This window comes from Candoia aspera, chromosome 2, assembly GCF_035149785.1.
Source record: "Candoia aspera isolate rCanAsp1 chromosome 2, rCanAsp1.hap2, whole genome shotgun sequence".
NCBI lineage: Eukaryota > Metazoa > Chordata > Lepidosauria > Squamata > Boidae > Candoia > Candoia aspera.
Genome location: NC_086154.1, coordinates 55700304 through 55726181, shown reverse-complemented (window position 1 = coordinate 55726181; position 25878 = coordinate 55700304). Strand labels below are relative to the sequence as shown.

The 25878-nt window shown below is 41.7% G+C and overlaps 1 protein-coding gene across 2 annotated transcripts in view; it reads left to right on the top strand.

The window, feature by feature from the left end:
• The window catches only part of SHISA5 (shisa family member 5), a 33553-nt gene extending 12578 nt beyond the window's left edge, over positions 1–20975 (top strand). Inside the window, exons 2-6 of one of the 2 annotated variants that reach the window (XM_063291871.1) lie at positions 3639–3801; positions 4924–4998; positions 15791–15906; positions 16687–16899; positions 18207–20975. In XM_063291871.1, the coding sequence (XP_063147941.1) occupies positions 3639–3801; positions 4924–4998; positions 15791–15906; positions 16687–16899; positions 18207–18280 (641 nt within the window). In that variant the 3' untranslated portion in view covers positions 18281–20975. The remainder of the gene's footprint in view (positions 1–3638; positions 3802–4923; positions 4999–15790; positions 15907–16686; positions 16900–18206) is intronic. The other variant, XM_063291872.1, reaches the window with a different exon arrangement.
• Positions 20976–25878: the final 4903 nt, after the last annotated feature.

Sequence of the window (25878 nt, the reverse complement as noted above, 5' to 3'; positions counted from 1 at the left end):
ACTACCTGGATTCCAAAAAAATGTCCCAGGCTAGAAAAGATAGTGAGAAAAGTAGCAGGCTAAGAATAGCAAGCAAAATATCACACCCTCATATGCTATACACACATATACACACACAGCTTACTTTGCTAAATTCTACTTTCTCACCTAAAAGAATTGGACTCCGACCAGCTGGTTTTCATCAGTCTTGTCACAGAATATTGTTACGTTATTGAAGACAATTTTGGCCGAGGTCTAGCTATTCTTGGGCAGTTCTTGATCATGGAAGTTCATGGCTGGCTGTTGCTATTTTTATCTACCAGTCATGATTTAACCTTCTCCTGGTCTTTGATATATCATTGTTTTAGTCCACCTTAGCATGTTGTTGAATTTCCATGTACTTGTGCATTCAGCTGGGCTATATTTACTTCATTAGACTTAATATTACATGCAATATCTGACATGTTCACTAAAAAAGGTTATTTACTGAGCAAGCTTGCAAGGGAGTTACATCCCGTCCATACATGGATTCTCCCTGGTTCTACTAGCCCTCGGTTTATGTATGCCCAAAATGCCCTTCCGGTTCCCTTCACCATCTTTGTTGCTCTTCTCTGTATGCTTTCCAATTCCTCAGCATTTTTCTTTTATTGTGGGGACCAGAACTGGGCCAGCACAATGTAGGGTGGAACTATTGCTTACTTATTTTGACCTGCGTTTCCTTCTGCCCACTTCCCCAACCTCCCAGCCATGGCTTTTGACAGGTTAGACCACTTTTTCCTTTTCTGAAAAAAAAAGGCAAAATAGGAATTAAGCAGCTCAGCCTTTTCTGTGTTGGTATGCAAGATGTTGGTTGTGTTGGTGTGCAAGATAAGATAAGGTTCCAATGGAAAGTTCCTTTTTCCCCTCTAAATTATGCCACTTATTGGCTCATAGAATTACACATGAAATTCTGTGGTATAGCCAATAGGCCAGAAATGCTGAGTTCCATTCTACAGTCAAATCAATACCCTAGGAGTCTGGCAGGTATGTCTAGTTTGGAAAAGACCCCCAGTTTGAAGAAAGGCGGGCTACCTTCAATAATCCCTTCTGTGACGCCTGTATACACAGCAAAGTTCTATGTACAGCAATTCTAGTAACAGGGAACAAAAAGTATATTTAAAAAAGACCCCCAGGATGAACTTTCCAAACCGAGACTGAGCAGAGCAGATAACTCTTTCCATGTGCACTGCTGATTGTTAGGTCCTGGTAAAACAGTGGCAAATCTAGGAAGGTAATGTTGCCAGAGCCATGAATAATTCCTGGGTCATTCCTTTTATTGGTCAGTGCCACAGACTTTACACTTTTCAATTACTCATTTGGGTTTCCTTGGAACTTAGTTTGGTCATCCAAAGGAGTCTGGAAAATCTTTTCAAGGCCATCAATCTTGTCACAGCACTTTTGTTCAGGCGAAGGAGAAAAGCCACTAAGCCAAGCCAGTCACCTGATTCAATCTTTCTCCCTTTTTTGTCTCTATCTGACTCTCTTTTGTTAGTCCTGAGACCATCTTTTTTGTCGCCCATTTATCCTAGGTAGGACTACCTAAGCTAGCACTACTTTTGCCTCTGGGCAGAAATTCCTATAAAAGGAGAAGGAGACCCCATCTCTCCTCCTCCTCTGCTCCTTCTCTGTCCTAGTGGAAGTCAGAAGAGATGAAGAGAAGAAGAGAAGAACCACTGAGCTTTTCCACTCACTTGCCAGCTTTTTTGCTTATCTCAGAGGAGAAACTGGTTAGGCTATCTGGAGCCAGACACTCCATCATGGACTATACCTGACCCCAGCCAGTGACCCTTAAGCTGTGAGCGGCCTGTCAGGCTCATCTACTATGGTAGATTTGTAGTACAGCCTCAGATACGTTTCTAGGCCTTATGGGAGCTGAACTAAACCCTCCAGTATGTGGCCTTGTTAGACTTCGAAAGCACAATCTTCCTGTGTTTCTGAAGCAGCCTCCTAAGTTGGGTTTCATAGCCTGGAAGAACCATCTAGCTTTGCCTGATCAGGTGGATCCAGAATCAGACAAAGAAGTGGTGTTTAAATACTCACTGTTTGAACTGTCTGAGCCTCCCGTTTCAGGAGAATCGTAGCTTCAGAAATACATCAGAAAGACCCAGGCAAAGAAAACTTGCACGCATCTATTGATGGGGTCCCCCATCTCCCTTCCCCTCCAACTTTTGGAGGATCCATATTACACTGACCTTCAGGGATCAAGGGTCTGCCTCTTTCTTTCTCCATTCCCAAGTGAAGTTGTGCCATTGCAAAAAAATCCCCCTGTGTAGCATGTGTGTGAATGCTACATCTTATAAAGTTCTTTCCTTCTTTTCATTGGTAGGACGTCTCCAAAACTCTGGTTTTCTTTCTGGCAAAAGTCTCTAGGGTTCCTTTTCTGCTATAGCTGAACACATTGTGAAGTGGATCACATCTTGAACCTTTTCTACATTTTTCCTGCCACTCTGTGAGCTCCTTGCCTTTCCCTCCTTGAATGGAATGTGTTAAATTATCCAGATTATTAACTGCTTATTTATTTTTTTGATTTAATTTCTATCCTGAATTTTATTTAAGAATGCAAGGTGGTGATTTTTTTGTATGCTAGGCTCAAATAATTGGTGGGCTAACATTCCCCCCAAATCGTCATCTGCTTATTATTTCATTGTCCTTATACCAATAATCTCAAATATTAATAAGTTGTATTGATTGGTTATTATAGTTTCATTTTTAAAAATTGTAGAACACGTAAGTCTATTTAAGCCATAGTTTTATGGTTCCAGCAGAATTGGAGCTTTGGCAGGGCCTCATAAAAGAACTTAGGGTGCTGTGAGGTGAATTCCATAGTAAGGGGATTCTCAAGCTTCCTAGACTCAAGACCCATAAAATACCTGAAAATGCCTGAAGCCACCTGTTTGTGAAGAGATGCCAGGCATGGATGGGGCCAGAGCACAGCACAGAACAATGATCACTGAAACATACATTGATTTTGCAAGGGGAATATTTATTACAACAAGGAAAAACCTATTACTTTAATCAACCTTTTGATCTCTTTTTAACTGCTTTGACAACCTTCAGACCATTTGCCCAGAACGCCTCATTCATTATCTGACTGCAGACAAGTAATAGGAAGTAAGGTAGCTGACAGTCCCACCTGGAGCAACGCTTCACTCTTTGTGTGGGGCCAGCCACAGTTTGAGAATCAGCATATCCACCCAGAAAATGCTCAGCATTTGTTGTGTAGCCAATACAGAATCGTAGAATTGGTTGGCGATCAAGTCCAATCCCATGTGGAGTGTACCGATCCAAGTGAAAGCATCTCAGACAGATGGCTTTCCAACCTCTGCCTGAATACATCCATCAATAGTAACACAGCTCCCTCAGCAAGTGATTCCACCATCAAATTGCTGTTACTCAATTAAGAGTTTTTCTCTAATGCTCAGCTCAGGAATCTGTTTTCCTGTAACCTCAGACCATTATTCTATGTCCTGCTGTATGAGCTGACAGACTAGACCTTGACTTTCTGCTGGGTCGTGATAACTTCAGGGACACGAAGAATGCAGCCATATTCCTTTCAGCTGATTTTTTTCAAAGCTAAATATGATATGGTAAAATAACTTCTGGCTTTGATTAATTTTCAGGCTCCTCTGAATACTGTGAGGCTTACGAAGATTCTGATGGACATTGGCATTCACAGAAAGATTGCATGTTCTTTTGTTGCGGAACCTGCGATGACCGTTATTGTTGCTCAAACGCTTTTGAAAAAAACAATCAGTTCCTCTGTTCTCGGACCTTGTTGAGAAGGTATGATTGGAGATGGCTGCACAAGGGTTAGGGTGTTCCAAGGTTGCTTCAGAGATTTCAAATTGTATGTGTCAATTCTTGGGAGGGTGCTGAGGTTAGAACAGAATCCCTTGCTCTGCCCTTGCTGCCTGTTTGTCTAGTTCATTTTCCCAACCCAAGAGTAAAAAGGGGCTTTGGCACTCTTGTCTGTCTGTCTGTCTGTCTGTCCTCTCTCTATCCCAGGGTTTCTCAACCTTGGCAACTTTAAGACGTGTAGACTTCAGCTCCCAGAATTTTTGCTGGCTGGGGAATTCTGGAAGTTGAAGTTCACCTGTTTTAAAGTTGCCAAGGTTGAAAAACACTGCTCTATCCTATCAAAGATAACTCTCTGAAAACAGAACAGAACAGGTCCAGATTTGGTATGAAATGAGAGCCTGGCTTATTTGGGACTCAAGAATTTCTGGAAGTGAAATTATACTAGCAGCTAGCACACTGTTTTACCCTGTTACCATTATTTAATGGAAAGCAGAGTTCTCTAAAACTGTAAAAGTCTGGTATCAAGGAAGACTTTTGCAAATAATTATGTCAGTGACCCTGGCTTAATACCTGATGAGCCTCATTCCCTGTGTCTTAGAACCACAAAGTTGGAAGGTAGTATTTAGGCCATCAGGTCAGGTGCAGTAATCCAAATTACACCATCTCAGTTGTCTGCCGTCCCTCCTTTCAGTGCAGTAAAGCCTTAGTTTAACAGCCCTCAGATACAATGGAGGTTTTTTGCTTGGATGTCGCTTACTGTTTAACAAATTTTCCTGCACATGACACTGTTTACATTAATTACACAATTATAAAAGTGATATAAATTAATGCAAGTGATGTACATTTGGATTCCACCAATGCTTGCTCCCTCCCAATAGGCCATTAAGCCTTTTTTCCCCCTGTAATTGCTTCTGAGGACTGTTGTCAGTCATCTTGAGCATTACCAGGAAATAAGTGTTATGTAAGTTAGCATTTTGCCAAGATCCAGTCAATATTGATCAGTTACATAGCATTTCTCATCTTTTGTAAGAAAAGAACAACTTAAACATAGTTTTATTTGATTGTAGATATATTTAAAAGTGTTTTGTTTTTATCTTTGTGCTATAGTATATTTCCAGCTTTCAAGCCAGAAGCAGTGAAGCTAGACCCGGATTTTGAGGAGCTATATCCATCTGGACCCGGGTACAGATATAATTATGTGAAAATCCCATGTATTCAAAAAGGAAAAACGCTGTATTATCTACATATGCTATCCTTATTATTTTTATGCTGATGATGGTCCTTTGACCAACCTCAAGTAAAAACATAGGGACTGTGGAATTAACCACTCTAACCTAAAAGCAATGTGTGTAATGACAGTGACTATAAAGTTAAAAGATGAAGAGGTGAGAGCTATAAGTCTGCTCTAAAATCAGAAGCTCTACTGTACTATAAAGCTAAAAGAATAAGCTGCAGCAGCCTGCTTGGGACCCTGTGCTTCAAGAGCAAGCGAGCAAGCCATGAAGCCTTTCCTAGGTCAGTTTGGCAGTCTGCAACCATTCTGCTCTGTTTAAGGAGTATTTATTTACTATCCCACTTTTATTATTTTTATAAATAACTCAAGGCGGCAAACATCCCTAATACTCCTTCCTCCTCCTATTTTCCCAACAACAACCCTGTGAGATGGGTTGGGCTGAGAGAGAGTGACTGGCCCAAGATCACCCAGCTGGCTTTCACACCTAAGCTGGGACTAGAACTCTCAGTCTCCTGGTTTCTAGCCCAGCACCAGGCAACCACTAGACCAAACTGTGTACTTGTAAGCCAGAGAGAATAAATTCACTCACTCAGGGACAGCCCAAGTACAGACATTCTGGCCAACAGGATTTGCTTTCAGACCACCCAATATCTATCCTCCAGAATTAGGGAGGTTTGGGGAAAGTACAGTCTTCACCAAAAATTGGGTAACTACACACCTCTGCTTGGCCTGTCTCCAGTCATAGGCCCATGGTAGTAACCCAACAGGGTTCTTGGATTACTGCTTTTAGAAATTTGGAAGGGCTCCCAGGGGGCAAAGCTGGAAAATGATTCCTGCTGCACTTCATCAAGAAGATGTGCCTGTGATCTCACTTCAAATAGTTTAATGGCTGCAGGTATGCTGGGACTCCTTTTGATCAGAAAACTTAGAATGATATGTTTTGGGTAACATTACTGCCATGACCTTCCTAAAGCTGGAGGAATGGAAGATCACCCCCAGATATTTCAAGCTTGCTTGCTTGCTTGCTTGATTATGTGCCATCAAGTCATTTTTGACTCCTAGCAACCATATAGATAGATTTTCTCCATGACAATCTCTCCCTAATCTGTTCTTTCAAGTCTCTCAACAGTGCACTCATAGCCCCTGTACATTGTACACTGTACTCCTTGCTTAATGACCATTCATTCAGCAACTATTGAAGTTATGACAGTGCTGAATGGCCAGTCCTCAAAGTTACAGCTCTTGCAGCACCCTCCACAGTCACATGATCAAAATTTGGGCACTTGGCAACCTATCCACATTTACAACTGCTGCGTGCACTTCAACTCCCCCACCCATCTCTGCCCCTTTGCCCAGCCGAACAGGTCTTGCATTCCCAGCTGTTCTCTTTTCCCAGGGCCCTGTTTGGCTGCCCTGCACTCCGCTGCCTACCCCTGCTGCCCCCCGCCACCCCAGCTGACTTTCGCCGTCGTCTTCCTCCCGCTGCTGACAAGGCATGCCTGGCCAAGGCACTGCTGGCCATTTGTGAGGCTGTCCCCAAAGCCTTGCAAGACCTCCCCATGGTCTCACAGAGGGCCAGCAGCTGCCTTGGCCTTCATCAGGAGTGGAAGGAAGAAGACAGTGATGGTCAGTTGGAGGTGGCAGGGGTAGGCAACAGAGTGCAGGGTGGCCAAAAGGGCAGAGATGGAGGGGAGATAGGTGGGTAAGGGAGTTGAAGCAGAGATGAGCATGGCAGGGCAGGAGAGCTGGGTCTTTCCATAGTGTGTCCAAAGTAGGATAATTTGAGCCTGGCCATTTGTGCCTCAAGTGAGAATTCTGGGTTGTATTTAAATTTAAATACAATTTAAATTTCTTTATGTCTGCAGAGAGCAAGATGGAAATGAATTTTGGGGCCAACTTGATGCCAGGTGGTGGGAGGAGTCCAGGTTGCCTGGATGGCCCACAATAGCATTTATCAAGATGTTCACAGGAGCAAAATAAGTACAGTCGTGTGAAAAAGAAAGTACACCCTCTTTGAGTTCTATGGTTTTACATATCAGGAAATAATAAAAATCATCTGGTCCTTAGCAGGTCTTAAAATTAGGTAAAGACAACCTCAGATGAACAACAACAGATGGCATATTACACCGTGTCATCTTGACATCTTAGGCATCAGTGAATTGAGATGGACTGGAATTGGATATTTTTAGTCTGAAGTTCACATTGTTTTGTACTCAGGACGTGAAAAAGAAAGAAGGCAATGTGTTGCTTTCATAGTTAGGAAGGGTATAGCAGGAGCAGTAACTGGCTACAATGCAATCAGTAACCAAGCAATATCAGTTAGATTTCATGGACAACCCTTTGTATGATGATTATCCAAGATTATGCTCCAACCACTGAAGCAGGAGAAAATGAGTTTTATTATCACATTCAGTTTGAAATACTAAGGAGGAAAATGTAGTTGGACTGCATGGCCTAGGAAACAGAAATGAAGCAGGGGAATGACTTACCAATTTCTACTAATCCAGCGATTTCTTCATTGCCATACAGTCTTCAAACAGCCAAAACAATACCTATATACCAGACATTACCAAATTGAGTATACAGAAATCATTGATAGAAGAGCACAGTTATAACAGCAAAGATGTGGCCAAGTGCTGATCGTGGAACAGGATCACAAACCACTTGATGTGCAAGTGGCAAGTTACGCTGAAGTAGAAGAAGAAAACCAGCCAGTTTCCACAATATGATCTTGCATTTATACCTACCATTTGCAAGGAGAATGCAAATCCTAAACCTCATGAATAGGGAACCAGAGGAACTGTGGGATGAACTTAAAGAAGGTATTTAGGATGAATGTGAGAAGAGAAGATCAAGAAACAACCAAAGATCAAGAAACAAGAAAGCAAACTGGAAGTCAGAATAAATAATGGAAATTGCTAAGAAGAGAAGAGAAGCCAAAGCCAAGAAAGACAAAGATCTCAGGAAGGAACTTAACAAAGAATTTTCAAGATCTCTTAGAAGAGACAAGAAGCAGAATTCTTAACACCTGTAAAGATATCAAAGAGAGAAAAACACAAAGAAAAGCAAAGAGTCTTCCAAAAGATCTCTGAACTCAGAAGGAGGTTCCAACCTCAAATTAATATGCTGAAGCATGCCAGTAGACAGATAGTAACTGATTGAAAGAAGATCAAACAAAGGTGGAAGGAGCATACTGAAATTCTGTACAATAAAGATGTCAACATCCAAGATAATTTAGAACATATTTTGTTTGCACAATTACCTCTAGTACTATAAGATGTAGTTAGATCAGGACTCCAGTCATTACCAAGCCAGAAGATTACAGAAATCAATGGAATATCTACAGAAATATGGCAAGGAACAGAAGAAGAATCAGTAAACATTTAGTAAATATTCTAACTTAACTATGCCAGCAAATCTGGAAAACAACACTATGGCCTGCAGATTGGAAGAGGTCAATCTACATATTAATACTAAAGAAAAGAGACTTAACAGGGTGTGCAAACTTCATAAACTATCCATAATTTCACATTCATGCAAAATAGGATCACCTAACCAGATTAGAGCTCTAATGGAGAAGGAGATGCCAGATATTCAAGCTGGCTTTAAGAAAGGCTGAGGAACACAAAACATTATTGCTGATGCATGCTGTATAATTGAGAAAGCCAAAGAATGCCAAAAAGAAGTCAGTGTGTGCTTCATTGATTACAGAAAGGCCCTTGATTGGGACAATCATGTCAAGCTGTGGAATGTCCTTAGAAAAATGGGAATCCTAGAACATGGAAAAATAGACTGGTTTTAGGTTAGCAAAGCTATATACTCTCCCCTTAATTATTCAGCCTAGATCCAGAACATATATCCAGGGATACTGGATTGGAAGATGAGCATGGTTCAAAACTGGAGAAAGAAACATCAATAACCAGCACTATGCTGTTGAAACTACTGTGATAGCTGAAAATACAAATGATCTGCAAGCCCTAGTCAAGGAGCAGAGTTAAAAATGTAGGACTAATATTAAATATAAAGAAGACCGAACTAGTGACAGCAGGTAGAACAACAATCCTTAGAATCAGCAGTGAAAATATTGAAGTAGAAGATAGCTTTTGCCTTTTAGGATCAACCCTCAATGATAAGGAACAAGCAGTCAAGAAATATGCCACAGACTAGCACTTGGTAAAGTAGCTGTGACGAACTTGGAAAAGATATTCAGATGCTGTGATGTGTCTATACAGGTAGTCCTTGCTTACTGACTGCCTCGTGCAACAACCATTCGAAGTTACAACAGTTAAAAAAACAGCTTTGCAACTAGACTTCACATTTATGGCTATTGCAGCATCCCATGATCACTATTCAAGCACTTTGCATCTGGCATGCATTTACAACCATTGCAGCATCCCACAGTCACATGATCTCTATTCACATGCTTCACAACTGGTTTACAACAAGCAGAGTTAATGGAGAAGGTGGAAGTAAAATTGTATGTCATGGTCACATGATTTTCTGCTTAGCAACTGAGTTGCCAGCCCCAACTGTGGCCACTAAGCGCAGACTACCTATATCTACAAAGATCAAAATAGTTCAAACAGTGATATTCCCTGTGACACTCAACGAAGTGAAAGCTGGACTTTGAAGAAGCAGGATAGGAAGAATATTGATGCTTTTGAACTTTGGTATTAAAGAAGACTCCGGTGAATACCATGGACAGTCAAGAAAACAGATGAATGGTTCATCATCCAAATCAACCCAGAATTCTCACTTGAGACACAAATGACCAGAATAAATTATTGTATTTCAGACACATGCAAAATCCCAGCTCTCGGGAGAAATCTATAAAGCTGGGAAAGATAGAAAGAATGAGAAGACTATGACAACCAGCACCAAGGACCAGATGGGGGACAAAACCTCCTGGAAACATCATTGACACTAGTGATGCCACAAAATCATAATCAGTAGTATGTATTACAGTACAGACACAGAATAAAACATAGATTGAATCAGTAATATAACTATTAATTATAACATTGTAATATAAAAGAAGGAACCTCTAAGGGGAAATATTCTATGTTCTGTTCATTCAAAAAATTTATTTACTTTAGAGCAGCTTCACAAAAGAAAAGCAATTTTAATACTTTTTTTTAATGTTACGTGATCCAATTCTAAGTGTAATCCTGCTGGAGGTCTTTTCCAAACACCTGGAACTAGGGGAAGACATGCTCATAACTCTGATGTGGCTATTATGGTGTGCAATAGATCCAAATGACTCTGGCCCAATCATCTTGTGATGCCAGACAGATGTAAGCCACCAGTGGGTCTTCCAAATAACTAGATGTGCCCACACCTGGGGTGAGGCCAGAAATAACTTTGCTGAGTTATTTTTGATTAGGCCAGAGGGATTAAATAACCTCCCCAGGCCTCAGTTGAGAGATCAGATCCCTGATTTCTGCTAGTGTGACCAGCAAGCAGGTGGGCAGGTCTCTCCATCTTACTGAGGACACTTGCAATCCACCACCTCATCTCTGCCCAGTTCTCTGAAGTGCCTTTCCGAGGCAATGATGAGATGCAGTTGCCCAAGCATATCAGCTGTGTTTGTTTGTTTTGTGGGGATCAAAATAAATGTACGGTAATGGGAAGTAGCCCAGCAATATATTTAAGAATAAAATCACTCAAGCAAAGATGCCCGGTATGATTTTAGGATTAAAAAAGATGGTCCCTAAGTAAAAAATTTGCTTTTGCTCAAGACTGTGTTTACAGCTGCATCTGAGTATTTTATGCACAAAAATGTTACTTAGAATATTTGGATTTCTGGTAAAAGGGTTGGGAAGACAGTGCTAGTTCTATTGGGTAGTCTGGGATTGCTTGAGCAATTGTTTCTGCTTTGCCTGGTGTGCTTTGGATATCTCTGTGGCACAGGGGTGCTCTGTATCTTTAAGAAAATTCAGAGCGGGGTGTGATCAAAGAAGCTACTTTTCCTGTTGATGAGAATGTGAAACTAATAATATGTCTTCTCGTTTTCTCCGGAAATGTAGCTAATTTTATTTCTCGGTGAAAAAAGCGTAAGAGTTGGAAGGGACAGAATCCATAAAGGAGATTTCAAAGATAAAATGTATGGGTTAATTTTTTTTTTCCTGGAAGCCAAAATGAGGTAAACTTTGTGCATTTTGTTGGCAGGCATCTTTTTTCTCATGCATAAACCATGAGCCTTGGAGATTTCCTATGTAATTAAAATAATTAAAATAATTTGGATTATTTATGTAGAATAAATATCTATTCTATAGATAGCAGTCATTTAATCTTTTTCATTTTGCAAACTCCAGAAAACACAGCTATAGAACATTGCAGAAACATAGTTTTTTTATGTCAGATTTCCTTGTTCTAGCCAAAGAGGAAAGTCATTACCTAAGTATAAAAATAATTCTTATCCATTTAATATGTTAGTGAACATTAACTACACAAACTAGAAAGAGTCAGTCACTAAGTAGCAACGTGTCATGCTTGTGTTCCCAATCAAATAACTTGCCATGACAGTACTTGGCACAGGCTGTCATAGAGGTAATCATTCTGTGTCCTTGGCTATGTATTTTGTTTTCATAAGGTTAGAGAGGATAGGTCTTCGGTCCATTAATAGATGCCGCGTGGTAAGTTGTGTTGTAAAAAGATAAATTGATAATTCAGTGGGACAGCTAGTCTGTTTTTCCTATCCTGGCGTAGGGTTCTGTACAATGGAAAGTATCTACAGTACCCTTTTAACAGTCAATTTCAGATCCATTTCCAGAATCAAGCTAATAGAAATGGTGACTTTTGTCCAGAACTGAGAATCAAAACAACTTAATGTAATGTGCATTAAGGGAGCTAATAACATCCTTGTGACATCTACAGTAGAAGAAAAATAATGCTGCTTTAACATCAGTAAAGGAGCCATCTGCCCTACGCAGCCATCACTTTTCTGTGAAACTCGGTCTGACTCTAGAGTTGAGATTTTAATTAAAGGGGGTGCAGCTTTGGAAGGATTTGTTTCTCCCCTTCCCTGTTCCTTTCTCTTTGCCTGGCTAGATGACCCTACTTGCTGGAAGGCGCTCCAACTATGGACTCGGTGTGACTTGTTTCTGCTTGAATCAAAATGATGGCTTTTCTTCTGGGCAAATGTATTTTTGCACAGTGAAGCAGTATGTATGGTGGGATACTTAATCTGTAATCCAATCCCTGTGGCTTCCTGTCAGCCATACCAGGTAGACCAGATGAGCTAATTCTACTTTATTGTAAAGCTACATTAACAGAATCTTGCAAGTCTGAAAGTACAATTTTACCACCATCTCCTTTAACACCTTTAAACCTTTACTTTCTTCCAAGAGCTTGATCCATCATAGCTTTTAGGGTTAACTAAAAAGCAACTGCCAATGGACATAATCAGATACATGCACAACAGTGCCTTCAAATTTATTAGATCTCCAACATAAGGACAATAATCAGTTTTTTAAAAACATTGGTTGAGGAGTCCAATAATAAAAGGTCATAAGAGACTTAGCGGTATTAATTAACAACGTTGATTTGTTAATACGGGCAACTTCAGTTCTTCATTCCAAATTTAATTTTGTAAATTTGATAGTGTTGGATTCCTGGCTTAGCCTCTTTAAAAACAATGTATTCAAACCAGGTAGAGGTTCTGAGGCTGCTGAAGCATCCAGACCAAACAAAAAACAATAGATGTATTGATTTTATTTTTTATTTATTTATCAGATATATATAGCCACCCATCTCACAAACACGATTCTGGGTGGCATACAATAACAGTTAATTAAAACAGTTAAAAACAACACAATTACAAATAAGAATAGAAAAAAAATAAAACTGCATAAGAACAGACCAGCATCCTACATACAAAATAACCATCTTGTGGGCTCCCCATTTGGTGGTATATATTTGGTATGGTACACGGTATACCATATACCAGGTGGTATATATTTGGTGGTATATATTGCTGTTCAGCTTTTGTATATGTGTGTGTCTTCAAGTTAGTCTTGATTCCTGGTGACTGCCTAGACAAGTCCATGCCATTTTCGTGGCAAAATTTATGGAAGTGGTTTGCCTTCTTCCTAGGGCTGAGAGATAGTAACCCAGCTGGCTTAATGCTGAAGGCAGGGTTCTCTCAGTCTCCTGGTTTCTAGCCTGGTGTCTTTAAACACAATACCAAATTGACTTTCACCTGCTTTAGATAAATTATATTTCTTTTGGAAAGTTTCAAAGGTCTTAAAATTATTATTAGCAAGCTGATTAACTGTCCCCAAATACTCCCCCTACCACCACAAACGTTTTTCTTGCCATTTTAAATGGGGCTTGTTCTAGATCATCACTGCACGTTTAATTTCTTGGCCAATAATGTCAAAATATGTCTAATTGCCTTAAAAGTGGGCAATAGCACCAAATTCCTACTATAGTTGGAACCAAGTATTTGCTAAGATTTCAAGGGTGCCAGATAATAACTATCCAGTTAGGCACAAAAAAGTTTCATTTTCATTTTAATAGTGGTAATGGTGTTAACATTTTCATGACATTACTTGTTACTGATCTGAACAAGTAAGTCATATGCAGTTTAAAATCTGGAAAATTGAAACTACCACCATCATATGAAAACTGTAGCTTTAAAGGAGATCTCTTTGGTGTTTGGCCATTCCATATAAAATTAAGCATTAACTCACTGCATTGACTTGGGTAGGTCTTTACCATTTTAGTCCATTTTACACCATGCAGATTGACCACAACAAGATCCTTATCATCCACCATGTTCCCCATTGTCTCTGCATTGTATACATGAAGGTATTTACTTTCACTAGTCCTCAATTTGGAATAGAATGAAAGTTTTAAAAATTACTGGTTTACTTAGAAAAACCTGTACAGGATGGCTGTAAGGATCTTTCCTGATCACACAAATCATTTGGAACAAGTTTGTATTCCAGGAAATTTCCCAGTGTCATCTAGAGTTGGCAGGATGAATATTGTTCCTAGGGAGAAAGAATATCAAACTGCATCAGATATAGACTGAGGATCACATTAAATTGTTTCGTATTGTGAGAGTAGCAATCACATCTGGATTTTTTTAATGTTATGGGAATATTATTTGTGTTGGGAGAACAGAAGATGGGGAAATGGGATTTTGGGGAACCATGATCCCCAAGAAATGCCCCCTGTACCTGCAAACCAATGGCACACTCAAAAGCCATTCATACCAAGTTATAGAACTATGGAATAAAAATCCAAGCCAAGCCTCTAAACTTTCAGCCATCAGGCTTACTTTTCACAGTTGACTATGATTTTGTAAGATATCAGCTGTCCTTTCCTAAGGATTTGTTCAGCATTGCAAAAACCATGTGCAGACATTTTAAATTCGTATTTAGGAATTTAGCTCTGGACTTAGGAAAGGGAGAGGGACAATGGTTGCTCAGCCCTCAGAAAGTAGAAAGTGTGACAACGAGACTCCAAATAGCCCTGTCTTGACTGTCTTGTCTTTAAAAAGGGGGCAATGAGAGTTTTTGACAAGCTTTCCAGATTCTGTTAATAAACTCCCCCAACAGTGAAGGAGCATTCCTGGAATTCCTGCCAAGTCTGTTCCTTGACCTTGCTTACCTTGAAGGGCTGACATTTGGATAGACTCAGTTGCCAGCAGACTACATTACCAGAGGTAACTGCATCAAAAGTTAAGAGGTCAAGTGACCGTGAGCCAAGTCAGCATGGGAGCAATCAGCCTGTGAAAAGGACAGTGGGGAACGATTTGGTCTGGGTGCAAAGTACATGATTGGGGCAACAGATTCAGCAACAGCAAAAGATAAGGAAAGAGATAAGAGTATTTCATTTACCCACCAAACACAAGGTTCAAAATAAAAGCATGCAGTGGTATAGTAAATTGAAGACCAGTATTAGAATGTTACAAAGATTTTATCTGCATGTTGAGTTTACAGTTTGCTGGAATGCAGTTTTTCTTTGTAAGTCATAAATATTGCCTTGTGAGTAAGCTTTTCTGAGTCATAACCTTAAACTTCTGTTGTCTTTTTTTTAAAAAGTCAGTCGTGCATATTTGTCCTGCATATAACTTCCTCTAAATGAAATTCTTTATTTGCTTCTTTATAATTGTTTTCTGTAAAGGTAACATAATTGACTAAAACTAACCAAGGGTTTTGTGGTACCCTGAAAAAATGTATTGTCTAGGTTTGACATAATAAATGTGCCTGCGTAGGCAGACACAGTTAGTAAGGCTTATTCTGGGGGAGCTCGTAGCCAAGGTGGCAACCTTGTTTCGTCCAGTTATTTAGGACAGCACATCCAGTAATCCATGTGCAGTGACTGGGGCTGGTCAGACTTGTAGTCTGCAACAACTGTGTGTGTCAAGGTTCTTGGTTGAGGTAGCAGTAGTGGGGTGATGCAGGGTGATGCGGTGTGCAGACAAGCCTCACTTCTTTCCCTCTCTTTTACATGCATCACGTCTGCGTGGTGCACTTTTCAACGGGGTGAAACTTTTGTGGTGCCCTCAGGCCTGGCATCTTGATTTTCATTTTTTTTTTACTTCCCTTGGTAGTAAGCAAAACTACCCTTGAGTAGATTGAGTTTAACCGTGAACAAATCTGCATTTCAGTCCTAACCAAACATGGTGTTCATTTTTGTTTGCGTTTAGAATAGCAAAGTGTTCTTGGGTGTAATGGGCTACTTTCTAAAGCCTTTAATGTGGACAACTGCATTCCCAATGTTTTTCAGTGGGACAATTATAGCGATTGGCGTTTCAATTTTCATCCTGTTCGTAGTAACCATCATTCTCTGCTTCACCTGCTCATGTTGCTGCCTGTATAAAGCTTGCCGAAGGAGACCGCAGCGTAAGTGTCCTCCCTGACTGTATTGTTGCTTTGTTTAAGGAAAAGTGCGGGTGATGTTGTCGAGCGTGCTGGGACAAAAGGTGGTCACAGCAGAATGCTCTCTGGAAGTGTTGCCTTTAAAATAGGTGAAAAGCCACTCATTTAAAGTGTAACTAGCATTAGATCAGAGGCTGAACCAGGAATGAACAGTGACCTCAGTCATCAGAACTGCTGTTTTCATTGGTTCTCTGCACGTGACAGACTTAAGGGAATTCAGCCTTATTGTGCCATGTGGCCTTATTTAACCTGGGACTATAATTCTCAGAAATCACCGGGAGCTGGGAGATTTCAGTGATCGTGCTTGCAGGGAACTCTGGGCACTGTAGTCTTGACATGCCTGAATAAAGTTGGAAAGGTTGGCTTACAGTTTCTAAGCATCTGGACAAATCAGCAGATATAGGACGTAAGATACCAGAAAATCGGACACGTTCTTTTGATGTGCCTTTTTGCAGAAGTAACGTTTCTGGTGGGAGGAAGGCTAAGTTTCCTTTTCTACCTCAGGCATGTGGTAGGAAGTCTCTAAAGTGAAGGTGCTTGAAAGTGATTTGAAAAGCAGCAGCCAAGTAATAAAAACAGTACAAGAGGGGAGAGGGGAAATGTTGGGTTTCCTTCCTGCCCTGACTGACTGACTATGTGCCGTCAAGTTGTTTTCGACTCCTAGTGACCACCTAGATGCCCTGACTCCTAGCGACCACGTTCGTGCCCTGATTCCTTCCTAAACAGCCTCCTTGTATTTTACAGCTGTTGTGACCACAGCCACAACTGTAGTGCAGGTGCCCTATCCTCAACAGCCTGGGATACCAGCTGCTTATCCTGGAGGAGCCTACCAAGGATACAATCCGCTGCCGGTGCAGCCCCAGCTTGGAATGCCAGCAGCACCCTACCCAACCCAGTACCCTCCTCCCTATCCCACGCAGCCTGTGGGGCCACCGCCATACCATGAAACAGTGGCAGGTAAGGAAGGACGAGTGGGGAGATGTGCTGAAACTGCTAAAAAGAAAAAGAAAATGGACGTGTGGTAGTGGAAGTATATTTAGGCAAGTTTTTCTCTTGCTCATAGTAGTCTTCCTTTTCAAAATATGTCCAGCCCCAAATTATATATTATTCATGCTTGCTGTCTTGGGGAACTCAGTTTCCTTAATACAAACAAGCCATGATTTCTCTGTAAAATCTTCTAAGGCTGTCTGGTTGAAATGCCTTTCTTACTGATGGTTTAATTCCACTGGTGACATGATATGCGTGGTCACCTTTCCCAAAGAACATGGTGGAGCAGTTGAACAGCCATGCTGTGGTAGAAATTTCCCCTTAAACCTCTCTCACTACTGGCCAAAATGCTTCTAGCTTGGACATCTTCAGCACAGGCTGCAGAATTCCTCAGGCACTGAAGCCACTGCCTGGAAGAGCCTTGGTTTACAGGAAGGGGGCTTCAGGGCAGGCTGCTTTGAGACATACTACAGGATTGGTTTGATGCACTCTGCAGCCTTGCCTACAGTGTTTGCTGAGGCATCCCAGTCTAGAAGGTTTGCTTCATGGAAGATCTTCAAGAAGGTGCTTTGCTTGAACTTTATGAAAGCAAAGCCTCCCTTTAAGGATTATCAGAGACCTAGCAATGTCATTTCCTACACAAAGTTTACCAGGCAGCCAGAGGGAGACCAGAGTACCTATAAATCTCCACGGAGCAATAACGTTGGGGAGAAGAAGGACGCAACAACCTAAACATTTCAGGTATAGAAGGAGTGCTGTTCTACTAGCAACAGATAACCAACCCAATAATCAATATGGAAGATGATCTACTTGGAGGACACCTTGGCCCGCCAGGGGAGGCTTCTTTTCCCAGTATAGGAATAAGGCTCCCACATAGACATCTTTCAGAGCACTCCGTGCAACATATTTGCATTGTCTTCTATGACAGAAGAACAAAGGGTCCTCGTGGACAAGAAGGAAAACAACAACACCACTGAAATAGCAAGATCAGAAGACCAGAGATGCAGATTTGCTTTCCGAGTTCTTGGATATTCAGTTCATTCCTTTTTAAATGTACCCTCCTACAAAGGAAATGAATTGTGAATGCACTTTAATAAGCTTCATTCTGCAATCTGAATTTGCAGTTCTTACAGATTAAGTTAGAGATCCTCCTTGATTTCATAAGTATACGGGCATTGGCACTTGTAATGAAAATCTAAGAAATATGCACAAATAAATATAAAAAGATAAGCTGTGGAAAAGCACTAACATGCTATGCTTGTTTGTTTGTTTTACAGCTGGTGCTGGAGCTCCTGCAGTTCAGCCGCCTTATAACCCAGCATATATGGATCCTCCAAAGGGTTCCTATTAAATGGACTTTTGCTGTGTGTCTATGTGGAAGCCTCTTCAAATTGCCTTTTTCATGTGGAGTTCTTTCTTAAAATACTATTCTGATATATCTCTTTGGAGGGGTGAGTCACAATTTAGACTAGGGTTTTTCAACCTTGGCAACTTTAAGACGTGTGGACTTCAACTCCCAGAATTCCCCAGCCAGCATATGCAATTCTAGGAGTTGAAGTCTACACGTCTTAAAGTTGCCAAGGATGAGAAACGCTAATTTAGACAATTATCCTTTACAGTGCATTGAGAAATGCAAGAAATTAGGATCAAGCAATTAAAAGTTGACTTAAAAAAAAAAGTGGGGGGAGTCTAAGAAAGAACTTAAAGGTAAGCATCATGAATATAATTGTGTTAAATAGCAACAAGCATTTATAACATTATTTTGCCATTATTTCAACAAAATCAATTTAAAAATTGGCTCTTCTCTTTCCATTTTAGCACAGAAGAGTAAAATCTGTTGCAAAACTAAGTATGTTTTCCAAGCAATGGGGAAATAGCTCTTTAGCAAGAAATGGGGCATGTTGTTAAATAATTCCCCTGTATTTGTCCATTATGCAGCAGTTGCACAGCCATTCAGTATAACTTTCTGGTGCAAATATTTGAATTTCATGGGAACTTTGTCACTCTGCCAAAAATCTTTTGTGTTCTCTGTTGCATGGAAATTGTGGAATGGGATCATTTATCAGCTTTCTGTGTTCTGCAGCAAAATGTTACAGCATATTGTGCTCTTCTAGAAAAAGAGCCAGACTCAAGTCAGACAGGGATGAATACTGTGGTGACCTCTTCTGCTTTTATCTGTAGTTCCCAGAATCCCTTGCCCTTAGCACCCAGAGGCTGTTGGGAATTTAAATCCAGCTGGAAGGATGTCAAATTGCCTAGTTCTGTTGTAGGCAGGTATTTAAATGGGGTGTTTCATTCCTCCCCAAATTAACCATTTTTCTTTTCCAACTGACAATCAGTTTCCTATAGGCATGTGTAGTCTTGAGCAAGGTGGTGTCTCTTTTGATTAGTTTCATCGGCCTGGGTATGCTATTAGGAGGAGGAAATATCACAGTGATGATATTTTATGATAGCTGGGTGTTTTGCTGCCATTTGAGAACAATCCATTTCTCAGTTGAAAGTAATTTTTCAACTACTTACTGTATTCCCTGTTTTCTTAGAGTTTGTATAAGCAAAGAGAGAGAAAGAGAAAGAGATGAAGTTCTGTCCTGAAATACAAACATTATCTGTAGTACGTTAGGTCTCCTATAACTTAGATGTAAGTGGAACCATTTCTAAACCCTTTATATACTAATGTAGAACCTATTTGATAAGGAAGAAAACGTAAGCCTGGCCTTACACCCAAGGAAAATGGATGACCCCCAATCTCTGCAAAGCTACAGCAATCCAAAGGAAAACAACTTTGCTCCCAAGAAAATGGCACAGAGCCCAAAATAAATCAGTGCAGCTCACAAAACCAGCCAACATGGTGAGATTAGATAAATCCTGAGAACTGTAGTTCCTGTGCAGAAATACCCCAGCAAGAGATACCTGGTTTGGGACCTTTGTGTTTTTCATTGCAAATCGTTTTGTGTAGTTACAGGATTGTAGTCCTGGTGTTTGTTTGAAGAATGTTTCTGTAAGCTTTGTGTCTCCTGAAAACTTCCAATTTCAATTCCATTTTCCTATTTAAGGTATTTGAAGAATAATTAAGACTTGTCCACAAACAGTAAGTTCCACTGAATTCTATAGGACTTGCATTTAATATGTAGGGGACTCTACTGTAAACTTACATGGGATGACTTCTGAAAGATGTAGTATCTTATTATTAATGGCCTGTATCAGCCTTTCCCAAACTAGTATTCTTGAGATATGCTGGCTTATGGCCATCCTTGCTAGAGGTATTGTGAATTAGAGTCCAACAAGGTAAAGCCCATTTGCCTGAAAGAAGTGGACTATGTTATGTTACAGGAAAGTGAAAGGGTATCAGAACTTCATAAGCTGGGATACATTTTTCTGACATATACAGTATATGTGAATGATGAAATGACTTCTTTGTGCATAGGAAGAGAAAATAGTTGATTTCTGTAGTTTGTGTTAAGCTCTACTTCCATACTCTTTGTAAACAAGTCTGAAAGAGTTTGTCCTCTTATTCCTAAGCATTAGAGATACCTTATTTCAGCAAGCTTTGGATTGTGACACCGTGGCCCAGTCTATGTTCCTACTTCCACATATGTTTTACAAAGAATACCTCTCTCTATCACTGTGCTGTAATTACGAAATCATAATATTATTTCTTTGAAGGCCGTTTTGCCTGCTTGCCTTGACCTGCCTCTGTTTCTTTATTCAAGTCATATATGCTGTGGTAGTTTCTAATCATTGTAATGCATGAAATCACAGTTGACTGTTAGAAGTGAGTCCTGTAACAACTCATAGTACTTGCATGTAAGTATTTTGGGAAGGAATGTAACAAGTGGCACATTCTTATGAGTGTAGCGTCTCAATTTCAATGCTGCATTCCTTGGTGAAGAAGGGAAGTTTTTAGTTTATTCTTTTTATTGTGAACTTCAAAAGTGCCTTTTCCAAATTTTTGTAACTATGTCGGCATAGCTATTATACAATATTAACATACTATGGTATTTTTGTTCAAAATCTTGATTTTGTTTTTAATAAAATTTTCCTTTACATGTTGTTGCTCCTGGTAAAGAAAATACATTTAGAAGAAAAGCTAGCATATTTGTGGCTATTTATAATAAATCAGACCATTTAACATACGCATCACTTTTAAGGGGCTTGAACTTTGCTTAGATTAAAAGTGTTCACATCCCTGCATAGAACATCACTGGTCCTAACTCAGAGTTGCATTGAGCTCCTTTTGCATTCATTTAGTCTTGAATTCATTTTAATTAAATATTCCCACACATTTCTTTTTTTAAAGAACTTTATTAGTTTTCAGAATATAATTAAAATACAAAATACAGAATATAGAACAGATAGATTACAGGTCTAAAGAAAAAAGAAAAACTATAAAAGTGCAGAACAGAGGGAGCAGAAACAGAAAGTGACTTCCAACCTTCCCCAATACAGATATGAATACATTTACAAATATAATCTCTTACCATTAGTTAAACCTTAGAAACATTATTTCTATCAAATCAAACCATTTAATCATCAAAACCCAAATCAAAACTTCATTTTTTTCTGACACAAGCAAATAGTCTAAAAGTGGTTGCCAAGCAGAAACAAATCCAGAAACAGTATTTTCTCTTGTCAGCACAGTTATCTTGGCCATTTGGGCCAGCTTCATCAGTTTGATAATCCAGTCCTCCACTGAAGGTATTTGTGGATCTTTCCATCTTTGTGCGTATAAAAGCGATTCTGGCTGCTGCGTATAAAAGCGATTCTGGCTGCTGTAATCATATATAAAAGCAAAGTCCCATGTTGTTTCTCGAGCTGCTTCTCCATCATGCCCAAGAGAAACATCTGGAGTTTTTGTAAGTCCACTTTAAGGTTCTTCTGAATATTAGCACATAATTGGTCCCAGAATTTTTTGGCCTTTTCACAAGTCTGCCAAAAATGATAAGTTCCTTCACCAAGAAAACATTTCCAACAGACATTCATTACTCCGTTATTGTAACGATTTCCCTACTCAAATAAAAAGCTCAGACTCCAAATCTAAGTTTAAGGTCTGGTTTATTTAGAATAAGGTGCAAACAGAAAGAAAGCTGAGAATGAGAAAAGTGTGCCTAAACTCAAACTAAATAGCTCCGTTTCCAACAACGATCCCCCCCCTGCATATAGAACAATCCCACATTCCCAGGTGCTCCTAACGAGCTCTGCTGATCAACGGGCAAAAAGACCTTGACATTTAAGAGATAACCCAAACACATTCCTTCCTGGCACAGCCCTACACATCTCCCCGTACAAGGTTTATCAGCAGCACCCTCCCAGCCAGGAACATGCATCAACACTCTGGCATGCGAACCGTTACGATGGAGTGAACATCGCAATGGTGATCATGACATACCGCCCCCCCGACAAAAATCAGGCAGAAGGTTTAGAAGGGTAGGTAACATGAAAAGTGCGGATCAAATCAGGTGCGAGGACATTGCGCGCAGCAACCCATTCAGGATGGGGGAAATGCTTCCAGCGAACTAAATATTGAAGAGACCCCCGAAGCCTGCGAGAGTCGAGAATCTCCTTGACCTCGAAGTGCTGCTGGCCATCAATCATGACAGGCGGAGGGGGAGGAGGTCGTGGATGCCAACAAGAGGAGTCCTGGGCAGGCTTGAGCAAGCTACAGTGAAAAACGGTGCAAACGCTTCAAATTATGAGGCAGATCCAAACGAACAGTAACAGGATTGACAATAGCAGTAACAGGAAAGGGACCAATAAACTTAGGGGCCAGCTTCTTAGAAGGCTGAGGAGACTTGATAAATCTGGTAGAGAGATAGACCAGGTCCCCAACGCGAAAAGGCGGCTGTTGGCATCAATGCCGGTCAGCATGAAGCTTATAGGAAGCCTGGGCATCTTGGAGAGCGGTTTTAATGACGGGCCAGGAATCAGCGAGCTGAGAACCCCAGTCACAGGCCACCACAGCCAGGCCAGGAGGTTGGGGAAACTCAGGGATTGGCACAAAATCCCACCCTGAAACAACCTGAAAGGGGGTTTGACCAGTGCTTTGGTGCACTGTGTTATTGTAAGCGACCTGAGCAAAAGGGAGCAAATCAACCCAGTCATCCTGGTGATAATTGATGTAAGAGCGAAGAAATTGCTCTAGGGTGGCATTAAGGACCTCCGTAGATCCGTCAGTCTGGGGATGCCAAGAGGTTGACAATGCCTGTTCGGTGCCAATGAGTTTCAAAAAAGCCCGCCAAAAGCGTGAGGTAAATTGTGTGCCCCTATCGGTCACCAAACAAGAGGGGCAGCCATGGGGGCGGTAGACGTGTACCAAAAAGAGTTTCGCCAGCTGTTGCGCCAATGGAATGGACGCACAGGGAACAAAGTGGGCCTGCTTTGGAAAATAGTCTTTGACCACCCAAATGACAGTCGTCTTCTGACTGGGAGGCAAGTCCACAATAAAATCCATGGAGATTTCTTCCCAAGGGCGAGAAGGGTCAGCCACAGGCTGCAAAAGCCCCTGGGGTTTACCTGACAGTTGCTTAGACATAGCGCAGACAGGGCAGGAAGCGACATAAGCCTTGACATCCTTTCTCAAGGAGGGCCACCAAAATTGCCGCCGAACCAAATGGAGGGATTTGAGAAAACCAAAATGACCAGCTTGTTTGCTGTCATGAGAACGGGCAAGTATTGTAGCTTGTTGAGAGTCAGGCACATATAAACGCCCCCCCCACCCAAGCTAGGTCGTGCTCAAGGGAAACCTTGTCAGGGTTAGCCAGAAGCCATGGATCAGACTTCAAAGCTGAGACAAAATTTGCCCGCAACCCACCAGGCATTTGGGGATGCCCGCGGGCACGAGAGCGCTGCACCGGAGCTGTTTGCAAGGAGGGAGGGGGCTGCCCCCGAGCGCGGCTCCTGGTCACAGCGACCAAACCCAATTGTGGCTCTGTGAGCACAGTCCCAATAACATCGGAGATAGGCTCCGCGTCCCGTGGCAAGCGGGAAAGTGCATCAGCCAAAAAATTCTTCTTGCCCAGGATAAACTTAAGTTGAAAATTAAAATGGCTAAAAAACTGAGCCCAGCGTATCTGTTTTGGGCTGAGACGCCTGGGCGTGCGGAGCGCTTCTAGGTTGTGGTGATCCGTCCAAACCTCAAAAGGGGAGGTAGCCCCCTCCAAAAGGTGACGCCAAGCTTCCAATGCAGCTTTAACAGCAAAAGCCTCCTTTTCCCAAACATGCCAGTGCCTCTCCGTTTCAGAAAGCTTACGGGATAGATAGGCGCAAGGCTTTAAAAGCCCAGCAGAATCCTTTTGCAACAAAATAGCTCCAATAGAAAAATCAGAAGCATCAACCTGAACAACGAAAGGCCGCTCAGGGTCAGGGTGGGATAGAATGGGCTCCACTGTAAAAAGGGTATTTAACTGATCAAAGGCAGCCTGACAGGCAGGAGTCCAATTGAGCACGGCCCCTGGGTTTTTCACTTTGCGCGTCTCCCCGACCCCTTTGGTGCGCAATAAATCAGGGGCAGAGCAATCTCCATGAACCCCTGGACAAAGGATCTGTAAAAGTTAGCGAACCCCAAAAAACTTTGAAGTTGGCGACAGGTGCGTGGGCGCTCCCAGTTGAGAACCGCCTGCACCTTCACAGGAACCATTTCAATGCCTTGGTCAGAAACCCTGTAGCCCAAGGAATCTAAGCGAGACTTATGGAATTCACATTTAGAAAGCTTAGCGTACAGCTTAGCGTTCCGGAGCTTGGTGAGAACCTGTGTAAGGAGCTTTTCGTGCTCCTTCTCCGTTTTGGTATAGATGAGAACATCCAAATAAACCAACACTCCCTTAAACAAATGTTCATGTAACACCTCATTAATGAGTTGCATAAAAACCCCTGGGGCTCCTGCAAGGCCAAAAGGAAGAACCTTATATTGAAATGAACCCAAGGGGCAATTAAAAGCAGTTTTCCATTCATCCCCCTCCCGAATGCAAATGTGGTAGTATGCCTCGCGAAGGTCAAGCTTGGAAAAAATTCTACCAGTGGACAAATGAGCTAACATGTCTTTTACAAGAGGCAGAGGGTACTTGTTTGAGAGGGAGGCGGAATTTAACCCCCGATAGTCCGTGCACAGTCTTAGGGTGCCATCCCTTTTCTCGCGGAATAAAACGGGAGCCCCAACCGGGGAGTTAGCCGGTTCAATGAAACCCCTAGCCAGGTTTTTATCAATGAACTCCCGTAATGCCTCAAGTTCTTCCTTGGTCATAGGATAAATCTTCGGCTTGGGTAAGGGAACGTCGGGAAGAAGTTCAATGGCACAGTCAGTCTTGCAATGGGGGGGGGGGAACTGGTCAGCCTCCTCCTCCCTGAAGACATCAGCAAAGTCCGAGTACCTTGCCGGCAGTCCCTCCAGGGGGGGAGCGGGAGCTTGCAAGTCAACAATTTCAGCCATCCCCGCAGCCAAAGTGAGGGATCTCCCCACAACGGGAGCTTGGTAGAACCCATCCTCAAACATTAGAGTACGGGTTTTCCAGTTAACGTAAGGGTTGTGCTCAGTTAGCCAGGGGATCCCCAAAACAACCAAAGGATTGCCCACTGGAGTAACTATGAACTGGATCAGTTCGATGTGCGTGCCCATTCGCAGCGTAACCTCCCCAGTAAACTGGGTGGCTGGACCTCCTCCCACCGTAGAACCATCGAGCTGCTGAAAAATCAGCGGTTTAGGGAGAGGGGAGCAGGGCAAGTCCAAAGCAGCGACCAGGTCGGGATGGATTAAACATCTGGAACACCCTGAATCGACCAAAGCCCACACGTCGACGGTCTTGGAGCGATAGGTCAACTGGATTTTTACAGCTAGGATGGGGCAATCAGCACTCACCATGTTGGTATCGTGCCCATTCTCCACCACCTGCCCAGCGGCGCTGTTTAAGGCAGGTGGAAGGCGTTTCCTGCCGGCTGCTCCAGGGCGGCCAAAGTGTC